This window comes from Trachinotus anak, unplaced genomic scaffold (assembly GCF_046630095.1).
Source record: "Trachinotus anak isolate AG129_WGS33_773 ecotype Australia unplaced genomic scaffold, CSIRO_AGI_Tana_v1 ptg000028l, whole genome shotgun sequence".
NCBI lineage: Eukaryota > Metazoa > Chordata > Actinopteri > Carangiformes > Carangidae > Trachinotus > Trachinotus anak.
The window spans coordinates 4,519,362-4,542,773 of record NW_027273879.1 but is presented as its reverse complement, the minus strand read 5'-3'; the positions used below and the strand labels follow the sequence as shown (position 1 = coordinate 4,542,773).

Here is a 23,412-nt window from a genome sequence, read left to right as displayed (position 1 = left end):
CCGCCACTTAAATGCGACGCGACGCTGTGTGGCCCGCAGCTTTTTCAGCTTGTTGCAAAAACGGATGTTCCTCCAGTAACAGGCCCATGTCTGAAAACCCAGACAGACGGTCACATTTTAACAGAAAGTCAGCAACACACGAGTGCGTCGGTCCAAACAGGTAAAAGCCGAACTTCATCCAAAAATAGGTTTGTGCGAATCGGTGATTTTGTCTTTCCTCGCTTCCCGGGAGAGAGACGTTTGTTAGCTAATGTTTTTCCTTTATCCGCAACAGCAGCAGAGCAAGATGGAGTGTGAGTGGAAGCCAGACGAGCAAGGACTTCAACAGATTTTACAGCTGCTCAAGGAGTCTCAGTCGCCAGATACGTCCACACAGAGATCCGTCCAGCAAGTATCCTTTCCTAAGCCAAATACTGGTGTCAGCGTTTATTTTATTTGTCCGTGCTTAATGCTGTCAGGCTCAACAGGCTAGCGAAAGCTAATACTAGCCGGGTGGTAACCGTTATAAGCAGGTACGCAGGTGCTGCCCGGTCGGTGCTTTTTGTTTCTGATAAACTCAAGTGTGCCGTGCCGTGCTGAGTGTCTGGGCATTTATAACACTATATATCGTTGTGTTATGCCGGGTTAAAATAGCAGTTAACAACTCTGCAAGTAAACGTCGCATGTAGGCTTGATCCAGCAGTAAGTCGCCTCCCTGTAAGTTCTCATCTCGCATTATTGTCAAGCAGAAGATATGAAGTCAACACCCCTATATATCAGCCACAGCCTGATCTTCAAATAATACAGGGGAAAGTGTAAAATTTAGTTTCTAATCTACTTGTAAAATGACAGAAATGATATTCTTCCAAAGCAAACAGACAGTTGTTGAAATAATTACAGATATATTGTAATAATTATGTAATGATAATGGTACTAATGAGGACACAACATGTTTTCCGCCTATATCCAATTACGGACTGCCTATTTGCATCAATCCTCTTGAACAATAACATAACTAGTTGCTAAAAGAAATGCCATGATGTTATAATAAAATGTATACACTAAGTTTACGTCCAAAGACCATGATATACAAGTATGATCGTGTGGTAAATAAATCAGCATCTAAATTTTACAGTTCTCTTGTGACAGGACAATAAAAATCAGACAAAGGATGTGCACCACGGAAAGAACAGAGTGCAGATAAAATCTGAATAAAATGTATTCACTGAGTCCCTGACAGAACTAATTTGGTTACCATCACATTTGCTCCATCTGACTTTACAAAGGGCTGTCAGGATTTGCAGCACACTCAAAACATGTTTGACAAACAACTGTGATGACCCCCAAACCAGATTACTTGGCAAGCATTAGACTGAGACGTGAAATAAATTACAGTGGTGGTGGCATATACAGTAATAAGAGCTGGCTGAGAAATATGTGGTTTAGCAGTTATAACCATGTAACAAGGAAATTGTGTTATAAATCTATCGTGTAGCATGTGTCGGATACAAATGTCCTGCGGTGTTTTGTACAAGTCACCCCATACTTTTACATTAGAGAACAATTATTACCCACTGCTCCATGCTGCTGGTCCTTATGTTATTTTATATGGTTGCATGCTGATCCTAAATGATTTGCTTATGTAACACTTCACATGCAGTGCATCATTAACTCTGACGAGCCACTGTTATAGCCCTCAATATGCCATCTGGCTGGCTAGATTCAGTATTCAGTCATGTCAAATGACATATTTATGACCCCCTATAAACATACACCCCCCATTCCCCTCACACACACACCATTATCCTGTTACATTACACCACCACTTGGCCACATAAACACCTGCTCTTTCTACATTTCCTTAGCTGAAAAAGAAAAACAAACAATTTTTGGCATTACTACCATGTTACAGATTGCAGTGGTAATGTGCTCACAACCTTTTAACATGCTGTATGTACAGTTAGCACCTTGTCTTCCTCAACCACCTTCCCCAGAGACTTGAGCAGCTGAACCAGTTTCCAGACTTTAACAACTACTTAATATTTGTTTTGACAAAGTTAAAATCAGAAGGTAAGCTCTCTGCCTGTGTGTTGCAGTATGTAGTTTTGTTGTATCTGTACCGTGTTCCTAGATCATCTGAGGGTACTCGGTGGTGTGAACGTCAGACATGTCATTTTTATGTAACTGCTCAGTGACAGGTCTGTCTAACCATGACTCGGCTGACCTGATGGCATCTTTGCCACAGATGATGTGGCACTCAGAATATGGGTCGCTCTAATTTTAAACCTAATTCCTGGCACCACTCAACTCTTGGCTTGACTGTCTGCACAGTAGATGACCCAAATGTTAAGTGGTGTTAAGACATTTTAGGATGCTGTTGGACTATTGCACATCGTTCAGATGCAACAAGCTGCAAATATTTACAAACAAAAAGATGAACAAGTCCAAAAGTGTAGCCATTGTTTTTAAAATGGAATATTTGTTGACAGAAATCCATACATCATTTGCTAATCAGTGCCTTTGTATTTTATTTTTCTAGGCCTAGTTTAGCACTTTGTATGTTTCGCACTTGAAACTTGTACATCTTGCTGCTTGTGTGAATCATGTTGGCTGTAATGATAAGGAATGTGAAGGCTGCAAAATCCTGTGAACAGTTAATGACTTGAGTCACAACACTGCAATCCGACTCCACCAGACTATTTGTGCTCAGTTGAAATGTTATTTTAACAGTGAACAATCATCTGTCTTTCCTCCACCCTCCAAGATGAACCAACGCGCTCCCTGAGTGGGCTGATACTGAAGAACAATGTGAAAGCCCACTATCAGAACTTCCCTAATGGCGTGTCTGATTTCATCAAGAGCGAGTGCCTCCAAAACATTGGAGACTCTTCTCCCCTTATCCGGGCCACTGTGGGTAAGTTGCATCCTTCGGGTCCAATAAATGCGAAGTGTTTCTTTAAGATGCTGGAGGAAGTGATTGCTCATTGTAAGACTGTGAGCTTCTATAGCCTGCTTGTTGATAACTTATAGAGAAAAAATATCCACCCAAGTGCTGCAGTGTAGATCTGTTAAAAGCACATGTTTTGGGATTTAGCTTTTATCATTTGACCCGTGCAGTCCCCTGGTTATGTAGATTTACTGAAACATAATGTTACATTGAACCTACAGCTAAATACAAGAGCTTCACATGCTATTTGGGAAATGTTAAAATTTGTCAGTAATTTGTAGCAGGTAACCTAGTCAAAGCAGGTTAAAGGAAAGTGAGGATACCAATGAAAGAAGTTCCAGGTCATAATTTAGAAATAACATAAAGATATTTTATTGCTGCATTAAGTATTTCGTTTTTCTTTTGATGTTAACTGATAAATTGTGAATAAGTGTATTACTGTGTAGAAAGCAACTGATTTTTGGTTTCACTTGAGGCTGCATGACACAGCAATGTCAGCGTATTCTTTGTACTTTTGTCACGCCAGCGTAACTAACAGTAAACCCTTCCCATAACAGGCATCCTCATCACCACGATTGCCTCCAAAGGAGAGCTACAAAACTGGCCAGAGCTTCTACCTAAACTCTGCCTGCTGCTGGATTCTGAGGACTATAACACATGCGAGGTGAGGATCAACACTTCAGAGATGTGATTGTGTCAGAGCCTACAGATTATGCCAGTATTTCTTTTGTGACATTAACAACCTCATACAGACAGCAGTACTTGTCTATGGCATACAAGACCTTAAAAATCCATACTTATGTTACAAAGTGTATCCACAAAGTTTATGTATTATAATTCCTCCTTGAACAGCTAAATCAGCAATCATTAGACCCAAAAATGAAATGCAGTGTGTCTGGTAATACCAGAATCTATAGCAGTGTCTTTTAGGGATTACACTGTAATTTTTTATGTTTCCATGTTGGTGACAACCAGGGTGGAAATTTCTTCACATTTGATAAAAACATTCACAAGGACTCAAGGATGAACTGGTTAGATTTAGGTGGTCAGAGGTCAAGGTCACTGTGACCTCTCAAAACAAGTTTTTATTATGATATTGTGATAAATATATTAATTATGATAAAATTTCACACAAATGGTTAATATTTTATACCATTCTGGATAAACAGGGATGTAACCTCAAATTAGTCTGAGTGGCAGAGGCAAACAACCGCGAGGTGGTAATTCTATTTTATTAGTGGAAACTGTTGACTCTCAAGTTTCTTAAATATTACAGTAGTTCTTCAATATCCTCATCTTGACTTATTGTGCACAGTCAGCTCATAAGAAATTGGAAAAGAAATGTGTCTCAGCTCTTTTCCACAGCTGTGTGTGTGTGTGTGTGTGTGTGTGTGTGTGTGTTTGTGTGAGGGAGAGAGAGAGGCAGAGATTAAATGTACACACATTTGTCTTCATATGTTATAGCACACTGGTCAGGCAAACAGCGCTGCATGCCCGTGGATTTGTTTATTTATTTATTGTGTAAAAGGGAAGAGAGCTGGGTCAACTATAAAGCAGCATCTGGATAGCATCCTGCTGGCCAGATGAGCTAAAGGCAGTCTCACAGCTGGAGCTCCAGCCACAACTACAGATTATTCAACATGGAATTATTTATTCTCTTTTTATCCTTTTTACCAGCAAACCATATGACCCCATTTTCTGACTTGACTTGGCACATGCCACCCAGAAAACCAGAAAAGCTTTTTTGATGTGCGCATTAGCAAAAAAAACAAACCCCAAAAAAACCATTGTGTTGTTCTGTTTTATACTGCATCATTATCCAATTCTTTGTCTTCTGATGAATATCTTTACTTTCCCTGATAGCTTCACAGTATAATATCATCAGTTCTTGAGGGCATCCAGCAGCGGTGCTTAATCTCATTAGTTCTTGATGATATCAGCTCTTCTACAGTTACTACATTGAAATGCTCCACTGCAGCGACCACTGAAATTACAATTCAGTAGCCTGTAGAGGATGTTGGATCAGTTGATCTGTGTAATGGTGCCGCACCCATACTTAGACTCACATAAACTCCCCGGTCGTTAATATGCTGCCAGATGCATGTGCCTGTGACATCACCTTACAGTGGAGAACTTGCACAAGTGAAGTAGCACGTTAAACTGTCTTGCTATAGTCAGCTGTGTTGAAGGGCATTTGAAATGTATCCTGGCAGGATTACCCATCCCTGCACAGAGCAGGAATATGATTATCTGAAATTTAAAGAAGTGGTGTGGCCTCTCCTTGTAGCACCACAGCCCGGCTCCTCTTATAAAGCTCATTGAGAAGCTGAGATTTAGGTCAGCTATTTACTGCGGAGGATCCTGAAGCGTATGTGTGTGTGTGCATGGCTTAACCCTGGACAGTGACCAAATGTAGCAACTCCTCATAAGACTCACTATGTTTTTGAAAAGCAGCTTGGAGGCTGGACAGCTTCTTAGAGTCTGATGATGAAGACAGTTAAGTCGGTCATGGATGAAAAACTGTCTTCTAATCTTGTGGATAAAGGTGCAAAAATGTATTTATTATTATTGGCTATTCATTGTGAAGTTTAAATTTTGTGTTGTGTTTATGTTCAGTATCATTCAGATATGGCAGTAAAGCTTTTTTTTTCCAGAGTTACCACTGTTGTAACTGGTCTTGTTTAAATGAATGTGGCAAATTGCCCCAGTAACATTAATCACAATTATGATGCTTAACGGTGGATTTAAACGATTAAAAGAGGTGACACTTGATTGTGAGTTGTGGGGACAATAAAAGGTCAATCTGGTTTGAAACTGAATTGTGTGTCCACTGAACTTTAAAGACAGATTAGTCCTGCTCCTGTGGATATGTGTGAACATGGGCTATTTTTCATAGTAACCCACATGCCAACCCTTATATTAACCAGTACAGAGTCATGAATTTCCTTGATTTTGAAACCATTCCTTCTGTTTGATCTTGTTTGTTGATGTTAATTAAAATGTATTTCCAGTTCGCCGTCACTTTATGTCATTTATTTGGGAAAATAATCCTCTCTGTGTGGCTTTGTGAAGTAATAAGTTATCAATGGTTATTCTTGCTTAAACATATTTTATTCAGAAAAGTTAAACTCAGAATTCATTAATGTGCATAATCCAGGATGAAAACTGCCAACTCCACAGCAGACCTTCTTAATATACCACACACAGCAAACACCAAACTCATTTTTGAAGGTGTTGACTATTGCCATAGAGACCCCCCTACATAATGCACACCATTACTGCCAGCTGGACTTTGATATCTATTTTGGGAATATTTTTAGTGGCTGCCAGTGTGCGGTTTTGGAGCTGTATGCATTTTGTAATCTAAGCAACGAGAAACATGTTACGGCATGTTGGCCATGAGATTTTTGATCAGTCTAAATGTTCTCTGTGTTATGGATTTATAGTATGTCTGTATCTATGCAAGGTGATCCTCCTGATGGTCCTGAATTACCCTCCCCATATGAGTGGGAGCCATAATGTCTACTGATGTTGGGTGGAAATAGAGGGTTGGATACATGGTGTAATGATGGTGTGTAGCTGTTAGCTTTGAGTATTGTGTTTCCTTAAAAAAGCAGTTACTGTTTCTCATGTTGTGGCTGCTCTGTGTGAATCATGTCTTGTTTGTGGTCAAAGATCAGCAGTTGTAGGAAGAACCCTGTGCCACCACACTGTACCCCTCTCTGCATGCTCTATAAAAAGACATGAGCAGGTGTGTTGGATGCCAAGTGTGGTGTTGGTGGGTGGCTTTATATAGGCTTTGCCTCAGAGCGGTTTTACTGTTTTGATTAATGGCAGTTGCAAGGTGGTTGCGACGGTGTTGTCAGGATCAAGTTTGATGCAGCTCCAAAGGGTAAATGATCATGTATGAAAATGCTTTGCCGGCCTGGTGCTCATGTGAACTGTAACGCATGACAAGCTTGCAGAGCAGGAGTCTTAAGGGGCTGTTTAGTCAACTAAATGCATGCTTCTCTTTGCCCTGGCTCGCTGTCATCTGCGTGACTTACATTCTCGAGTTTAATGACTGTCCATAGCAGGACTTGAAGGGAGGATTACACTTCAGACACTTCAGCGTCACTGGAATGCCTGAAGGCCACTCCCATTTCTTTGCCCTTCTCTGTTGACTCACACAAACACCTTTATTACATTTGACATCAGCAGCAGTGGTGTTGTGTCCTGCTCCACACGTTTCCACATGGGCTCAGATAAACTTTCAGTATATTACAGCGTCTCCAGAGCCCAAATCTGATGCTGAATTGCTGAGTTGTCACGATTCATTCATTTAACAAAACAGTGTAATTATTATAGCATTCTGTTTGTTATGAACAACTGGATTTGTTCTTGTCCACAATCCATGATTGTGGATTATCAATTAATTCTATGATTATTTTTCTCAGTTAATCATTTTGTATCTGTAAAATATCAGATGTTGTACTGTTTTGTCCCACTAACAGTCCAAAAAGCTATTTTAGAATACAATGATATAAAACAAAGCAGCAATTCTTCGCATTTTAGGAGCTACATGTTTTGTTTTTTTTTTGTTTTTTTTGTTTTTGTTCTTTACTTTTGCTTGAAAAATGACTCAATCAAATCAAAATAGTTGCAGATTAATTTTCTGTCAGTTGAGTAATGTATTTAAACTGCAGTTCAATATCAGACGTTTTTCAGCAACTGTTCAGTTGGCCTAATCTGGCATTATTTATGTTCGTTAATATTTTAAATCTTCTGCCAGTCAGCTTTATCTATTCTAAATTTAGTACTTTTTTATTTAAGAGTTTCAACACCTGCAAGACTCATACGCATTTTTGTCATCCCAAACATGACATGAAATCACCTGTGCTGGCTCTGAACCGGATTTTATTTTCTTGTTTATTTTAAGATGGCTGTTCTCCTGCAAGGTGCCAGTGAGGAATCTGTACTTCTGAGGGAAAATGGTTTTAATCACCTTAATTGCACTTTGTCTTTTCTTTGTTTGTGACCTTGACACAGTCTCAGCGTCAACCTTCATCGTCTTATTCCATCCCTCACCCTCCTCCACATTTCTCTGAGACCATTCTGTATCTGTCATCTGAAAGCAATGCCGACATGGGAGCAGTTTCCATGGAAACACATTTCAGACAGCGTCAGTGTCAGTTGCCGTGCTGTTTCTTGTATCTGCTCTTCACACTGCATTTTTGTGAGACACACAGGAGTCTGCAGCATATCGTGAGCATGCATACTAACCATCCGTCAAGAAGCTAGTATTAAGGAAAAGGGGTGTGTGTGTGTGTGTGTGTGTGTGTGTGTGTGTGTGTGTGTGTGTGTGTGTGTGTGTGTGTGTGTGTGTGTGTGTGTGTGTGTGTGTGTGTAACGGTTTGAAGGTTATTCGAGCAGAAGAACACATTTTTGTACAGAAACTGCAAAAGACCCTTTATATGCATTTTTTATGTGAATGCTCATATTACATTTGTTCACTGCAGAGCAAATAAATATGAACATAGAGTGAATATAAATATATATATATATATATATATATATATATTTTATTTTTTGTTTTTTTTGTTTGTTTGTTTGTTTGTTTTGTTTTTTTTTGTTTTTTGAATGTACATCAAAAGCAGAAAGTCAGCACAAAACAAAAAACGTGAACAAAACTAAATCTACCGGTACTCAGCCTCCACACACCTTGGATGCTTCATGTGAGGGAAAATTCCTTTTAGGAGTCACTACCATCACTATTATTATTAGTCTCCTTGCACTTATGAAATAGATTTACTACTTAATACTAAAGACTAAAGAGCCATGGTCTCCTAATGTCTCTCACAGCCTCTGCCAAATGAGTAAATCTAATCTAATATAGCCATAGCATCATACTACCTGGGGAATAACTGTGCAGTAGTTGTGAAATCCTATCCTAGAATGTCTCTGGACCGTGTAATTGTCATCACTTTCTTTGTTGCTTTTCCTTGTCCCTCAGGGAGCGTTTGGAGCCCTGCAGAAGATCTGTGAGGACTCTGCTGAGATCCTGGACAGCGACATGCTGGATCGTCCTCTGAACATCATGATTCCCAAGTTCTTACAGTTTTTCAAGCACAACAGTCCGAAAATTAGGTACACAGCTTCTCATTATACCTCCAGTTTTTATTAGCTATAATGCTAACTGCTAATCAAGCCTATTGAATCCAATTAAGGTTAATCCTTATGTTCATGATTGATGATGCATGATGATCAGTTCATCACACAAAAGTATCTGGAACAGATCTTAACTTATGAATTAATGATCTACTAGTGACTGTTTTTAATGCAGCAAATACATTTAATCAGACACATACAGTGTATGCAGAAGACAGACTAGAGCTCTATATAAATGTACAGTTGAAGTCTCAGTGTGTCTGTACTGCAGCATGTCTGTTGACTGTAGGGAAAACTTCCTCTTATTTGGAGGTTAAAATAGTGGAGATGGGGCAAAAAAGAAAAACAGAGGCTGCATTCATAGCATGCAACATGTGAGGTAAGCACGCTGGTGTGACTCTTAAGTGGTGGTTATTGTGTTGCAGGTCTCATGCCATCGCCTGCGTCAATCAGTTCATCATCAGCAGGACTCAGGCTCTCATGCTGCACATCGACCCTTTCATTGAGGCAAGTCTGACTGTTACGCATCGCCATCTGTGCACAACGATGTAGACAAACTGCACCTCCTCCTTCTACAGCAAATAATAGCTACTGCAGCAACAGTTTGTCTGTGGTTTACTTCTCAGCTTGTTCCTTTATAGAGCCACTCAGTGTCTTACCCAACCCTCATGCAAAATCATGGCAGCACAACATGCAGCTTCATTTGAATCTTTTACATTTAAATTCCTTCATGAAAAGGTTCAAGTCTTGATTTGGTTTTACGGCTGATTTTTATGTAGTCTTAAACTTTTTCTGGCTATTTTAATCAATTTTATCATTCTTACTTGTATTTCATTTTTTGTTCATTTTAGTATTTCTCATTTCAGTTGTTGGAAGAACAGATAACAAAGAATAAAAGGCTTGTCTGACTAATGTCTGTAAGAGATTTGAAAGAGTAAACATGCTTTTAAAACAGCAAAATATATCTATATTTTGAAAAGCAGGAAGCGCTGTTAGATTGTATTTGTTCATTACATGAACCTGTGTTGAAGTCTTGTAAAAAAGATGTGCGACCAAACATCTCGAGTTTTGGTGCTTTTTATAGCAACATGTAAACATGTTCCATCCTTAAGGTGTCAAGCAGTAAGAAAGTGACACGTGTAGAAAAGCAGAACAGCTACAGAGATAAGATGTCTGCAGTAATGACACATGGAAACTTGACTCTAACAACCTCCTGTAAAACAGCTAAATACAATGGACACATACACGTCATTGATACCAGTGTATTTATCTCACAAGAGAATATAATTGAATCTATTACTGTATTGACTCTGTCCCTCTCCCCATATTTGTTCAGGAAAACTGTTTGTTTCACATGTTGTACAGTTATTATTTTCAGTAGTAATTGTGGCAGTAGTTTGTGTTGTGTTATTTCACAGACGCTCCAGACATTTGACCCTGGTGTCTTTCTATCCTCCCACAGAACCTGTTTGCACTGGCGACAGATGATGAACCAGAAGTGAGGAAGAATGTGTGCAGAGCTCTAGTCATGCTGCTGGAAGTTCGCCTGGACCGCCTCCTGCCACACATGCATAACATCATAGAGGTGAGTGAGGCTGGGGGTGGGTGGGGTGAGACAAAAACTGCAATGCTCAGCTGTTGTAGTAAATTATTTAGCCTTTTAAAAATGAAACCGTATATTCCTCACACATTTGTATGGGATTTGTTGACAAAACAGTTAATCTTATAATGAAACGCTTCTGATAAAACCCTGTGGACAGACGCACTTGTGTCATAGGGAAGGCAAGTGCTTTACAGAGGCATGTAAATACATTAAAAACAGAACATTAAAAAGAAATTTTAATAAATAAAATAAAATATTTGAATAAGTCATTTTAGAAGAAGTGATAAAAGACTTATTGGTGAGCTGCAGCAAATAGTAATACTTTTAGCCCCGATTTAAATGAGCTGACAGTTTCAGCAGATCTCAGGTGTTCGGGAAGCTTTGGGAGCATAGAAACTAAAAGCTGCTTCACCTTGCTTGGTTCTGATTCTGGAAACACTGTCCCAGGTGACCTGAGGGGTCTGGATGCCTCATATCGTACAAGTAGATTGAAGATGTATTTAGGCCCAAGACTATTTAGTACTTTATAGACAAGTAGTAAGATTTTAGAATCTGTCCGTTGATACACAGAAATCCTGCACAGTGTTTTAAGGACCGGAGTCATGTGCTCCTCTTTCTTGGTGTTAGTGAGGACTCAAGCAGCAGCAGCAGCAGCATTCATAGTTAGGCTGCAGTTTTTAAGTTAAAATGTTCAGTTTTGTGAATAAAAGCATATCATACTGTATGTAATATTAAAATTCCCTTAATTTCATCTCAGTACATGCTACAGAGGACGCAGGACCAAGATGAGAATGTTGCTTTGGAGGCCTGTGAGTTCTGGCTTACTCTGGCGGAGCAGCCGGTGTGTAAGGAAGTGCTCTGTGGACACCTCTCCCAGTAAGAATACACACACATACATACAGTACACAGACTGGCGTTTTAGTGCTAATATTGAGAGCTGTTGATTCATAGCAACCTTGGCAGTAAGTCACTGAAGACCTTGTCATAGGTTGATATTCTTCCTCCTCACCTCGGGAACGGCTGATGAAGAACCCTGGCTGTTGACCTCAGCTGTAACATCTGTCACCACACTGTCACATTAAACTGTGCCCACAGCAGGAATCAGGTGTGAGTGATTTCTCGTGGGCTCCGACCTATCCTTGCCCTTTGTTCTCATAATTTTTCCTCTGGTTTCTGCTCCAGGCTCACTCCAGTGCTTGTCAACGGGATGAAGTACAACGAGATCGACATCATCCTGCTCAAGGTCAGTTTGTGTAGCCTGATATCTGTATCTGCAGACAAGATGAGGAGTTGAACCATTACTCATGATGACATGCAGTTTGATTAAGCAGTTTATGTGACTCTGTGCTGTACAAATACATTTGGGTTTTAGACATTTTACATCAACATTTGTAGACATTGATTTAATTACAAATATGACTTAATTCAGACTGAAGTTTTGTGGTGATTGTGATTGTTTTTTCCATACCCATGTTATTTACTGTTGTTGAGCAGCCACTGTTCAGCCATGTAAAAATGAATGCAGTTGCAACACACATCTCCATCATCAGGGCGACATTGAGGAAGATGAGGCCATTCCCGACAACGAGCAGGACATCAGGCCGCGCTTCCACCGATCGCGCACAGTAGCCCAGCAGCACGAGGGCGATGGGATCGAGGAAGAGGAAGATGAGGATGATGAACTGGATGACGATGATACTATCTCTGATTGGAACCTGCGTGAGTTTAGTACCTGTGCACATGGAAATGTATAGATTTCTCCTTGTTGATGTAAAATGTCCATTGTCACTGTCTCCCTTTCTCTTTACTGAGAGCCAGGAAACAATAAGTGTATTGATTATTGCTTTGTGTTTGTGTGTACTGTAACTGTGATGTCTGTTTGTCCGCACACTTCTGTGTTTGTATGTATGTCTCTGTTCTTTTCTCCACACGTTAGGTAAGTGTTCAGCAGCAGCACTGGACGTGTTGGCCAACGTGTTCAGGGATGATCTGCTGCTGCACATCCTGCCCCTTCTCAAAGAGCTGCTCTTCCATCCGGACTGGGTAGTTAAAGAGTCTGGCATCCTTGTGCTGGGGGCTATAGCTGAAGGTAAGAAGAGAAAGATGAAGGAAAAAGTGGGGGGAGTCAGGTCCCCCTCAGGATATGGAATCAGAGGAAGTGGCTGCTTTAACTGAAACTCTTTTTACCCCTGTGTCCAGGCTGCATGCAGGGCATGATCCCATACCTGCCTGAGCTCATTCCCCATCTCATCCAGTGTTTGTCTGACAAGAAGGCCCTGGTGCGTTCAATCACCTGCTGGACACTGAGCCGCTACGCCCACTGGGTTGTCAGCCAGCCCCCAGATACCTACCTGAAGCCCCTAATGACAGAGCTGCTCAAACGTATCCTGGATAGCAACAAGCGTGTGCAGGAGGCCGCGTGCAGGTAAAGCCATGTCATTTTACAGCACATTAGGAGCTCGGCACTGCGTTTGGAGTCGGTGCTACCCACACACTTCCAGATTTCTTGGTGTTGCTGAGGGGTTACAATTACACTCCGCTTGCTGTTTAATGTTTTCCTTCCCTCTCTCCTGACCAGTGCCTTTGCAACTTTGGAGGAAGAGGCTTGTACAGAGCTGGTGCCCTACCTGGCGTTCATCCTGGACACACTGGTGTTTGCTTTCAGCAAGTACCAGCACAAAAATCTGCTCATTCTTTACGACGCCATAGGAACGCTGGCAGATTCAGTGGGACACCATCTGAATAAACCGGTATGCAGAACAGAAATGTGGACCCCGTTTCACTTCACATTTCTATGTGAATGTAAAATTAGCACTGACTGTTCAATCTTCCTCATTTTAGTTTTGTAGTAGTTGGAGTGGAACAGAAGGTGAACAAGCAGTAAACAACCCTCCCCCCCCGTGCTTCCTACATGCATTTGTGTGACTGTTTGGATGAATGCATTAATGTCTGTAATTATCATCCCCACTCATTATTTGCACGCTGTGTCATTTGTGTGTTATTTATTAGGAGTACATCCAGATGTTGATGCCTCCTCTAATCCAGAAATGGAACCAGTTGAAAGATGAAGACAAAGACCTCTTCCCTTTATTAGAAGTGAGTGTCTAATGTGCATTGACTGCCTCAGTGGTGTTAGTCCAGGTTCTATGATGAAAACCGCAGGTCACTGACTGTATCTTCCCCTCGCCTGTTTTCCTCAGTGTCTGTCGTCGGTAGCCACTGCCCTGCAGAGTGGCTTCCTGCCCTACTGTGAGCCTGTGTACCAACGCTGTGTCAACCTGGTCCAGAAGACCCTCGCTCAGGCCATGGTGAGAGTGTAGGACCCTCAGATGTGTACACACACACACACACACACACACACACACACACACACACACATATACACTCTCACTTTACATTTTATTATTAACATTTGAGCCTCTGCTCAACCAGATTAAATTTAGTACAGCATTGATTGGAGCAGCTTTAACAATGGATCAAATGATGTGTGTTATGTGACAGGAATCACTCACAGTGATGAAAGAATGCTAATATTGCTCTGTGTCTACTGGATGTGTGAATATGTAATTGTTTGCTTACATGTTCAACATATCAACTTTATTAGGTAGGAACTGGTTCATGTTTACAGCTCATTGCACTGCCCCCAAGTGGCAAAAAACTAAATGCACTTTTAATGTGAAGGTGTACAAGTAAATTAAATGTTTAATCACCACAACAGTTGCTGGGAATTAGTCATGTTAATTTAAAGTTAACTCTTACCCTCCTTCTTCTAGCTTCACCAGTCACAGCCAGACCAGTATGAGGCCCCTGACAAAGACTTCATGATCGTGGCTTTGGATCTTCTTAGTGGACTTGCTGAGGGTTTGGGAGGCACCATTGAGCAGCTGGTTGCTCGTAGCAACATCCTCACCCTCATGTACCAGTGCATGCAGGTGAAGAGCTGTTGAAGTCAGTGTTTTCCCATATATTGATTTTATTTGTGGCGGCCTGCTACAGTATCAATATTGACCGCCATATTGATTTTTTTTGTTTTGTTTTTTTACCATGTCAAATTGGTAAAATTTTATTTCATTGCAGAGCTTTGTGCAGTGCATTGATGCACTCAGCCCCTCGTTCCTCTCTCTCTCTCACACACTCACACACACACACACACACACACACACACACACACACACACACACACACACACACACACACACATACAAACACATTGACAACAGACTTGTCTTTCGTAGCCAGACTGGCCACTGGAAGCACCAGGAAAAATCCCACTGCATCCATGTGCAGGGACTGGGCTCACTGGCCAGTCACAATGTGTAATCAACCCTTGGGTTGTTACATCTTTGACACAACATGAAGCAGTGGAGCTGTATATATTGTTAAGTTATTTATTTGTCACAAAGTATGTGGTAACTTAAATATTGGAGCACTATATGGTGTTATGTAATAATTAATTGAAACACTTCCAAGTGTATCACATGTCACTTATCTGATAAAGTAAACTGATGTAGTCATTTGCATTGTTCACCTTTTGTTGTTCTCCCCAACTGTTCAGGACAAAATGCCAGAAGTGCGTCAGAGTTCGTTTGCTCTGCTGGGGGATCTGACCAAGGCTTGTTTCCAGCATGTCAAACCATGCATCGGTATGTTCTATGCAGTTAACTCTGAAACAGTGTTTGGAAATAAGTTGTTAGTCTGTTGCTAAGTTAACTCACTTTCCTTCTTCCAGCTGATTTTATGCCCATACTGGGTACTAATTTAAACCCAGAGTTAATATCAGTGTGCAACAATGCCACGTGGGCAATTGGAGAGATTTCTATACAAATGGGTGAGTGCTTCACTTTTAACAAATGTTCACAATATGTGATTTATACTATATATTGTGTTGTGAACGGTCAACAGATTTCTTTCTGACATGTCTTATTCCTCATGTACCCACAGGGCCTGAAATGCAGCCATACATTGCCATGGTGCTGCACCAGCTGGTGGAGATCATTAACAGGCCCAATACCCCAAAGACTCTTCTGGAAAACACAGGTACCACTCGGTGGCAGTGCTGAGCCAGCCAGCCAGGTCGCCACACACACAGGGAGGTGCTCACACACTCAGTTCCATTCAGCCAGGATCCACCACACTCACTAGGGTGCCTGTCCTGCCCTTTAATCTCTGTCCAAAAACCCTTCCCAAGCCTTGAGCCTTACAGGTTTCGCTGGTTTCACCAAAGTATGTAAAAAATTTCATCCGCTGATTTGCAGCCTGGCAGCATAGCTTGCAAACGGGGATTAAAGGCAGTCAAACCCAGGGCAGGCCCTGGTGTGAAATTCTTGACAATCTTGAATCGAGCGAGCCATGTAAGTGCTCAGTCTTGGAATGAACTAATGTGGACTGACTGCACCATCAGGTGAGGTAGAATATTACTGGAACAACAAAATGCAAAGCATAGGCACTGTGAGGGATAGTTAGGTGAGTTCACAGCCTCACATAGTTAACTGTTACCACAAGTCTTCAGACAGATTTACTGAAAACTTAAACATCAACTACTCATGGATCATTGAGAGAACACTGAAACTGACTAAATTTAGGACACCTAGCCTAGAGCATTCTTAAAAAAGGTTACACTCTGCTCTTGTTTTTACTAGTTGAATTGGAAATTACAATGTGATGAGTCAGAAACCCTTTCGCCAAAAAGATGCAGGCAAGGGTGAAGTGTAACCTGCCAAAATAAAAGGAAAAACTAGGGACTGTAGATGTGTTCCTGTTTGTTTGCTGTCAGTTTATTTGTTGCTTTTATTTACTGTTCTTTAAATGTGGATGCATATCTGCCAATAGATGTTAAATGTTGTTAAGAATGGCCAATGTTTGATGCAGGATACATGATAATCCAAACAACTGTGTGATGCCAGTCTAGTTCCATAAGAACCTATGAATGTTTGCATCTGACCAGTGAATGTTTTCACCAGTTGTTGCATGTTTTCAATGTAAAAATTGAAAACACGACAATGAACCAAATTATTGAACAAAAATCTGATGTTTTGGCCCTGTGTAAATCTCATGAGATTTCTAAGACAACCGGTTTATCGGTGGAACTTGATTCAAAATAGACATCCGTGTAACACCACAGTTAAATGTGGGTATGGCAGTAAATTCCTTGAGAGTGCACGTCAGCACTTTTCATTTTGCCTCCGATCAGTTGATCCTGCACTGAACTTTACTCTAATGAGCATACCATCTGCTTTCTGCATGTGTCATTGGACTGTTCATAAATGCCTGTTTGTTAATGAGAATGTTGCATAGTTTTGTGTCTCTTAAACTTAGGTCCTCCCTCCTCTCTGCCTCATAAGAACCTGCTGTGCTGGATACTAGTCTCCCTCCATGTAGTTGGCTTGGAGTAATCTGTCATTTCTTTTCAAAAGAACAAAAAAAAAACCAAAAAAAAAACACATTTCTGTTTTATTATGTAAAATTAACATTTGTGAGTTTAAGGGAGAAATCTCTGCAAGACCAAAGTGAACTGCTCTTGTTTAGACCAGTCATATACACATGCTGCACATTAGCTAGCCTGTGTCTTAACATTAATATTGAGACCTACATTTGAAATCAAGCTAATGAATTTCAATCAGTCTCATACTAGATTTGAGCAGCTGTTTGAGCCGTATGATTTCTGAAAGCAGATGCCATTGTTTGCCTTTTTTCTATGAATGTCCTGTCAAAGTTGTCAATGTGTTCTCCCTTAAACGTGTTGTATGTTTTTTTTAGAGTGTCATATTTTACATTCCTCCCCATGACTGACGGGGCAGTAATAATCAACACTAGTGAAATCTTCTGTTTATTATCATACACAGATTCTGTTGATTTATGTCTCTGAGTTGTTTGTTTTTTCTTTATTTTTCTCCTCCCCTCCTCATTGCTCATGTCTTGGTTGGCGTTTGGTGGTGTGTAACCGTGATTGCGTTACCTTAGCAATAACAATTGGTCGTCTTGGTTACGTTTGTCCTCAAGAGGTGGCACCCATGCTACAGCAGTTTATAAGACCCTGGTGTGTATTATTCAATCTTTTATTTAATTCATCTTCTCTCTGCTTTCTTCCTATCTTCTCAGCTGTCTCCTGTTGCTCCCCTTTTTCTCCCCTGTTGCTCTCCTCCTCTCCTCACTTCTCACTTTCCTTCTCAAAAGAAGTCTTTTCAGTTGTTTTTTTTTTTCTTATTTTAATTTTTTATTTTTTCTTATCAGTTTGTAATCATTGCCAACCATGTGACTAACCCTGTCCTCTTTTAGGTCCTACTTGTGATTTGTTTTTGCCTCAGTAGCACCTTCATGTATTATACATTAATTTGTTTAATTTCTAGTTTTTCGTCATTGTTAACTGTCGCTAACAACCTAAAAGATGCATGGGATCAGATTTGTCACATGCCTGCTGGTTCAACAACAGAGAAAGGATGCAGTCTTTGCTGCAAAAGAGCATTCCTTAAATCCCTTTCTCGTTTAGTAGTCCACCCAGCTGCATGTGCCTGTCCCAAAATGACCCCAATGACCTTCTCTAGTCAATCTGTCAAAAAGTAATGTTATTGTCAAGGTGCTATAAGATGAGGTTTTCCTGAACACACTGCTCAGACAAAAGTGAAGTCATAAGAGCTCAGAGTAGTTGTGTTAAAAGTAAAAAGAAAAAGTTTGATTTGTTTTTATTTTGATCTGTTTTGTGTGCATGCTTGACTTGTTAGCTCAGGTCATGATAGACACTATTTTCTCCTCACATGGATGTATACATAGAGTGTGATGTGTATTTACTGATAAGGAAGACAAGTATTACTCATGATAAGATAACACATTAACATTACATTTATATAAGGATGGAAATATGGTGTATTTGTTTATTTCTCACTAATATAATGTTAGTATATTGATTCATATAGTGGTGTTAGCATTAGTCATTCATAGTGGCAGTTGTTAGCAGATTTATTCACGTTTCTGAAGTTGCTACCTGAGGACTCGTGATGTGTCTTGTGTTAAATTTGGCTGTCCCTGTTGTTAGGTGCACCTCTCTACGAAATATAAGAGACAATGAGGAGAAAGACTCTGCGTTCAGAGGAATTTGCACTATGATCAGTGTAAATCCGGGAGGTGTAGTGCAGGTGAGATCCAGCAGTACGATGGTCACTATGTTATTAACGGCTCTGGAAGTTGAAGTGTTGCCTCACCTCTCTTCTCTGGAACAGGATTTTATATTCTTCTGTGACGCAGTGGCCTCCTGGGTAAATCCAAAGGATGATCTCAGAGACATGTTCTACAAGGTAAAAGATAGAAATGACTGAGATTAAATTACAATTCAAATGCTGAAAATTAATTTCTCGTTTTTTTTAATTAAAATTTGCTTGGACTTGAGGATGCAAACCACCTCATGGCTCAAAAAGAAGATTCAATAATACCTTTAATAATTTGTTAATCCATTCACTCGTCTGCCCCCCAGTGGAGGATCAGCAGCGTCTACACTCGACACTGATAATAACCCAGTCATACACAAGATCTATTTTGAAATGCAGCGCTCGGTTATAACTCGGTATGAACTTCTCCTGGTGTTTAATTTCAGATCCTTCACGGGTTTAAGAACCAGGTGGGAGAGGACAACTGGAGGCGATTCTCAGATCAGTTCCCCATGCCACTGAAGGAACGGCTGGCAACCTTTTACGGGGTGTAACTGTTTCCACAGCAGTGTGCCTCATCGCTGGGGTCAGTTTCCTCTGTCATATCGTTTACTAAAATCATTTGCTGTTGTAGAAAATCAGCTGAAAAAATGTGCATGAGTTCAGTATTTAATGTAAAAGAAACATTGCTATGAGATTAAGCTGCGTTCTAATGATGCCTCTCTTTCTCTCCACAGGTCCTTCACTATGGGAGACAAAATAGGGAACCTCTTTTACCCAGGGAACATGTTACCCTTTACTGGGGGGAAGGGTCTGCCTGCTGAGGGGAGGGAAGGGGTGCGGACCCCTCCCCGACCTGGTGGACGGGGTGGGAGGGAGGTGGGAGCTGCAGTGCTCAGAGCCCCCTAAGCACAGGCAAAGGGGGAAAGGGACTGGCAGTACAACCTTATCGTGGGAGGAAAATTCATGTAATCACATCTCAACCCAGAATAATGAAATGTATCATGTTCTTCTTTTTTTCTCTCTCTCTCTCTCTATTTATTCCCCAAACATTTTATTTTCTGTCAACCAAACTACTGAAAAGAAATTTAAGCAAATATGGAGAAAACTTTGCAAAACTCTGTAAAGCATTTGCTCTTTAATTTTAGTTTAAATTATGAGTTTTCACATAATGAAAGGTTAGTGCAAAAATTGGTCTCCAGAGCCGATACACATTTATTTTATCATGTCAGCCAGCTAAATGGCATGTGGTAGTTTAACGAAACAGAATTCCACTTGTGGAACTGCAGACCGTTCTTAATTAATGAAGTGAATTTAAAGGTTCATTAAGAGATATTGTCTCTAATTACAAGGATAGCTTAAAGCTAAGGAATAGCAGTCTTATGTTAAGAATGCATCGTATTGGATCCATCTCTGGATAAGATAATTTAATCATGCTGCGTATCATCAAGAATAAGTTATCACCTATATAATTTTCAGATAATTTGAGTGTTCCTATTCTTTAACAGGGCAAATGCTGTTAATTACGTCACTGGAGAGCACAAGATTTTCTTTTTAAGAGCAGCTTTTCTGGGATTAGGTAGCATGCTTGTATCATTGTGAAAAGCTGTAGAATATTAGTGATGTGTGTTGCGTTTGACAGCTGTCATTGCCCTGTAATAAGGTTCTTCTTTGACCTTGTAATTTATCTATTTACAGTAGTTTTGTTTTGTTTTTTGTTTCCTCTACCAGAGAATTACAGCAATCAGCTGTAATGTAGCATGACTGGGTTTACACACCGGACGTAGGAAACGTGTAAAATCTTGGCTGTGATGTAACGTTGGAGTGAATCTCTCAGTTTGGTCTTGTGGTGTGAATGTGACATTGACATTCATCAGCAAGCATATCAAAGCTTTAGTGATAACAATCCTTTATATTGTCTGAGCCTCGTGAAAGCAGAATGAAGGAGAAGCACGCAGGTTAACATCCTGTGAGTCGGTCATTATCTCTGTTTCTTGGACTTAAACCACAATGACACAAATCCTGTCTTAGTGATTTTAGTGACTTTGGCTGTCAGAACCATGCAGTCCTTCAAATCAATGTTGAATATGTTTATTTCTCAATGTACTGAAGTTTTGTTATTTGGTTGTTTGGCTTCTTGTGCTAAAAGCATGATCTTGAGGATGACTGTGTTATAATGTTTTGGGTGGTTGTGTTTTGTGGGGTACTTGGATGCTTTCATCTCTTGCATGTTGGTGGCCCCTCACACCCCAACATATAGTGGGAAGGAGTTTATGGGAGGGAGGGGAGCTTCAATTAAAGGTTTAAAAAGTACATAGTAACCACTTAGGTATTGAACACTGGGACAGTTACAACTTAATTAATAAATCTTGCTGGAGTGATCTCCCTAACCTTTTTCCCCCTTAGCTGGATGTATAGTTTTTAAATACTGTGAAACTACAATGTTATTGTCTCTGGTTGTTTTTGCGACGTTATATTTTATAAAGCGTATAAGTGTTTAAGTTACAGATAGGCTGAATGTATTCCATGATGGGTTGGAGAGATAGGAGGATTTTTATTATTATTATTATTTTTTTTTTGATTTTTTACACCCAGCCAGACATTTTTCCTCTGCTGGCCAGAGTAATAACTGCAGTATTTTAACTTTTGCAGTGCACATGACTTGCACTTAAATTTCAATTGCGAGTGCTTTAAATTAAAGATGTAGCCAAACCCTTCAGAATATGACCCTAGTGTTAACACAGATTATTAATAAGGTATTGCTGCTAAAATGTATTTACTTAATGCAATAAGTATTTTGATGCAATTGGGTTATTATACTGTAAAAGTAGTTAAGTGTCTCAGAAAACTTTTAACAATGTGAAATATATAAGTGGTCTCTTAGATTTAATATTAATGAGGTAAACAGTGGTAATTGTAGGATGTAATGCATCATGGAATACAGAGGCAAATACTTATATGTGCCACATCATCTTGTGTTTTGAAGTGATTTTTGTCTGTCACATTCCAGCTATTTGGCATGCAAAAAAATGGAGTAATCACAGCTTGGTGTGTGTACACAGTCCTGTTATTCTTTCATTGAAAGAGTGTAGGTCTATAAAACACACAAAACAATCGCCCACCATTGCTGTGCTGTATTTCTGACTTGAATGCTGCTATACATTGTAGTTGTGTTTCACTACTTGAATATGTGTTTTCTATGCGTTAACCTCAGGTTGTCTGTGTTCAGTGTTATTTGTTTTTCTTGTCTCCCCAAATGTGTACGCCTTTATCCATCTCCTCTCAACAACTACAGATAAGTAAAACTCTAGCCCTTCATATTAAAAATGGGTAACCGTGGGTGTTAATTGACATTAGTGTTATGTGTGTGCAATGTGATTACAATTGCAACGCAGGGGTGAAGAATAATTTGGAAATGGTAACTTGCACATACTTTATGTGGCTTTTGTCGAAAGTGATTGTTATCAGACTAAGATAATATTTCAGTGTAATGTGTTCACAATGCCTTGAGAGCAAATACTTTGAGGTTTTGTTGGTTTGCAATAGATATACAGTATACTGTATCTAAAAAAACAGGTAACACCTAATTTAAAAGCAAAGAAATAGGTTGACAACTTATGGAAATAATGTTATAAACATGTTTGACTTTCTATGAAGCTTTATTGAAAATTTGTATTTTATAAAGCACCCACCAATATTGAAGAATGTCTAGTCAAAGAACTCCTGTATTTTCATTTAGCCTTCAAAGTTGATTAGACTATCTGCCTTCATCTTTTTTGCTATTAAAAGCAAAAGCATCATTTTGATAGACATGGTTTGAGTTTTTTTTTTTTTTTTTTTTTTTAATAAGCTGCTGTATTTTAAAAAAGTAATACTTTTGGGGCCACCAAATATTTTGGATCATGCAAAGAATCTATATTGTACTGTAGTAATTTTGTAATATTTGTAAGATGATATAGTGAGTGTGACTGGTTACCATTGCTTGAATCTGTACATTGTTCCAATAAATTGTTTACATTATTATGGGGTTCTTGTCTTGTATTTTCTTACACTTTGCAGAGCATTTTATCTACTGCAGCCGCTCAGTATTTCTGTGCATGTTAAATGCAAGGAAATTCGTTAGAGGAGGAAAGTATCTGCTGTGTCAGTGGCTCGTCCTATCTTTTATCAGTGAGGCTCAGGACTCTTGAGCAGAGTTTATCAGATTCGAACCTTAGATTTGTGAGAGTGTTGCGTTTATGGGTCTACTGTATGATTGTGATCAAATGTTTACTATGTCTTCAAATGTTTGTAGCAAGGTGATTATTTGCACAACCTAAAAAATGGACCTAACACAATAAACTTTTGATCTTACTAAAGGGTTACACACACACAACAAATACTGATTTCTCTTTTCAAAGATGGACCCAAAAAATGTGCAGACACAATATGTAACTTTAATGGAGCCTGTGCAAATGTGACAGCGTAGCAGCACAAAATACTGCATGTGAAGGAGCAGATAAGCCATAATATTTACACCTGAATGTTTACGTTTGATGTTTGACTTCCTTTTTAGCACTATTTGTAGACTCTATGTTACCTTAAAGTTCACAATCTCG

General features: G+C 39.8%; 1 protein-coding gene across 5 annotated transcripts; it reads left to right on the top strand.

Annotated features, from left to right (window-relative positions):
* Positions 1 to 22,834, top strand: tnpo1 (transportin 1). 5 transcript variants are annotated; one of them, XM_071465773.1, is made up of 25 exons: positions 1 to 160; positions 275 to 391; positions 1,974 to 2,049; positions 2,744 to 2,893; positions 3,484 to 3,590; positions 8,919 to 9,052; positions 9,499 to 9,580; positions 10,536 to 10,658; positions 11,434 to 11,552; positions 11,859 to 11,919; positions 12,227 to 12,395; positions 12,613 to 12,765; positions 12,876 to 13,101; positions 13,255 to 13,426; positions 13,686 to 13,772; positions 13,877 to 13,984; positions 14,450 to 14,608; positions 15,232 to 15,319; positions 15,406 to 15,504; positions 15,618 to 15,713; positions 17,637 to 17,712; positions 18,706 to 18,805; positions 18,890 to 18,964; positions 19,261 to 19,400; positions 19,552 to 22,834. In XM_071465773.1, exons 2-24 carry the CDS (start codon positions 287 to 289, stop codon positions 19,366 to 19,368), a joined length of 2,673 nt encoding a protein of 890 aa, XP_071321874.1. In that variant the 5' UTR covers positions 1 to 160; positions 275 to 286; the 3' UTR covers positions 19,369 to 19,400; positions 19,552 to 22,834. The 5 variants fall into 5 exon arrangements, 4 of the variants coding, with proteins under 4 accessions (XP_071321874.1, XP_071321875.1, XP_071321876.1 ...); XM_071465774.1 differs by having other exon boundaries at positions 14 to 160; positions 278 to 391; XM_071465775.1 differs by having other exon boundaries at positions 44 to 188.
* The last annotated feature ends 578 nt before the right edge of the window (positions 22,835 to 23,412 follow it).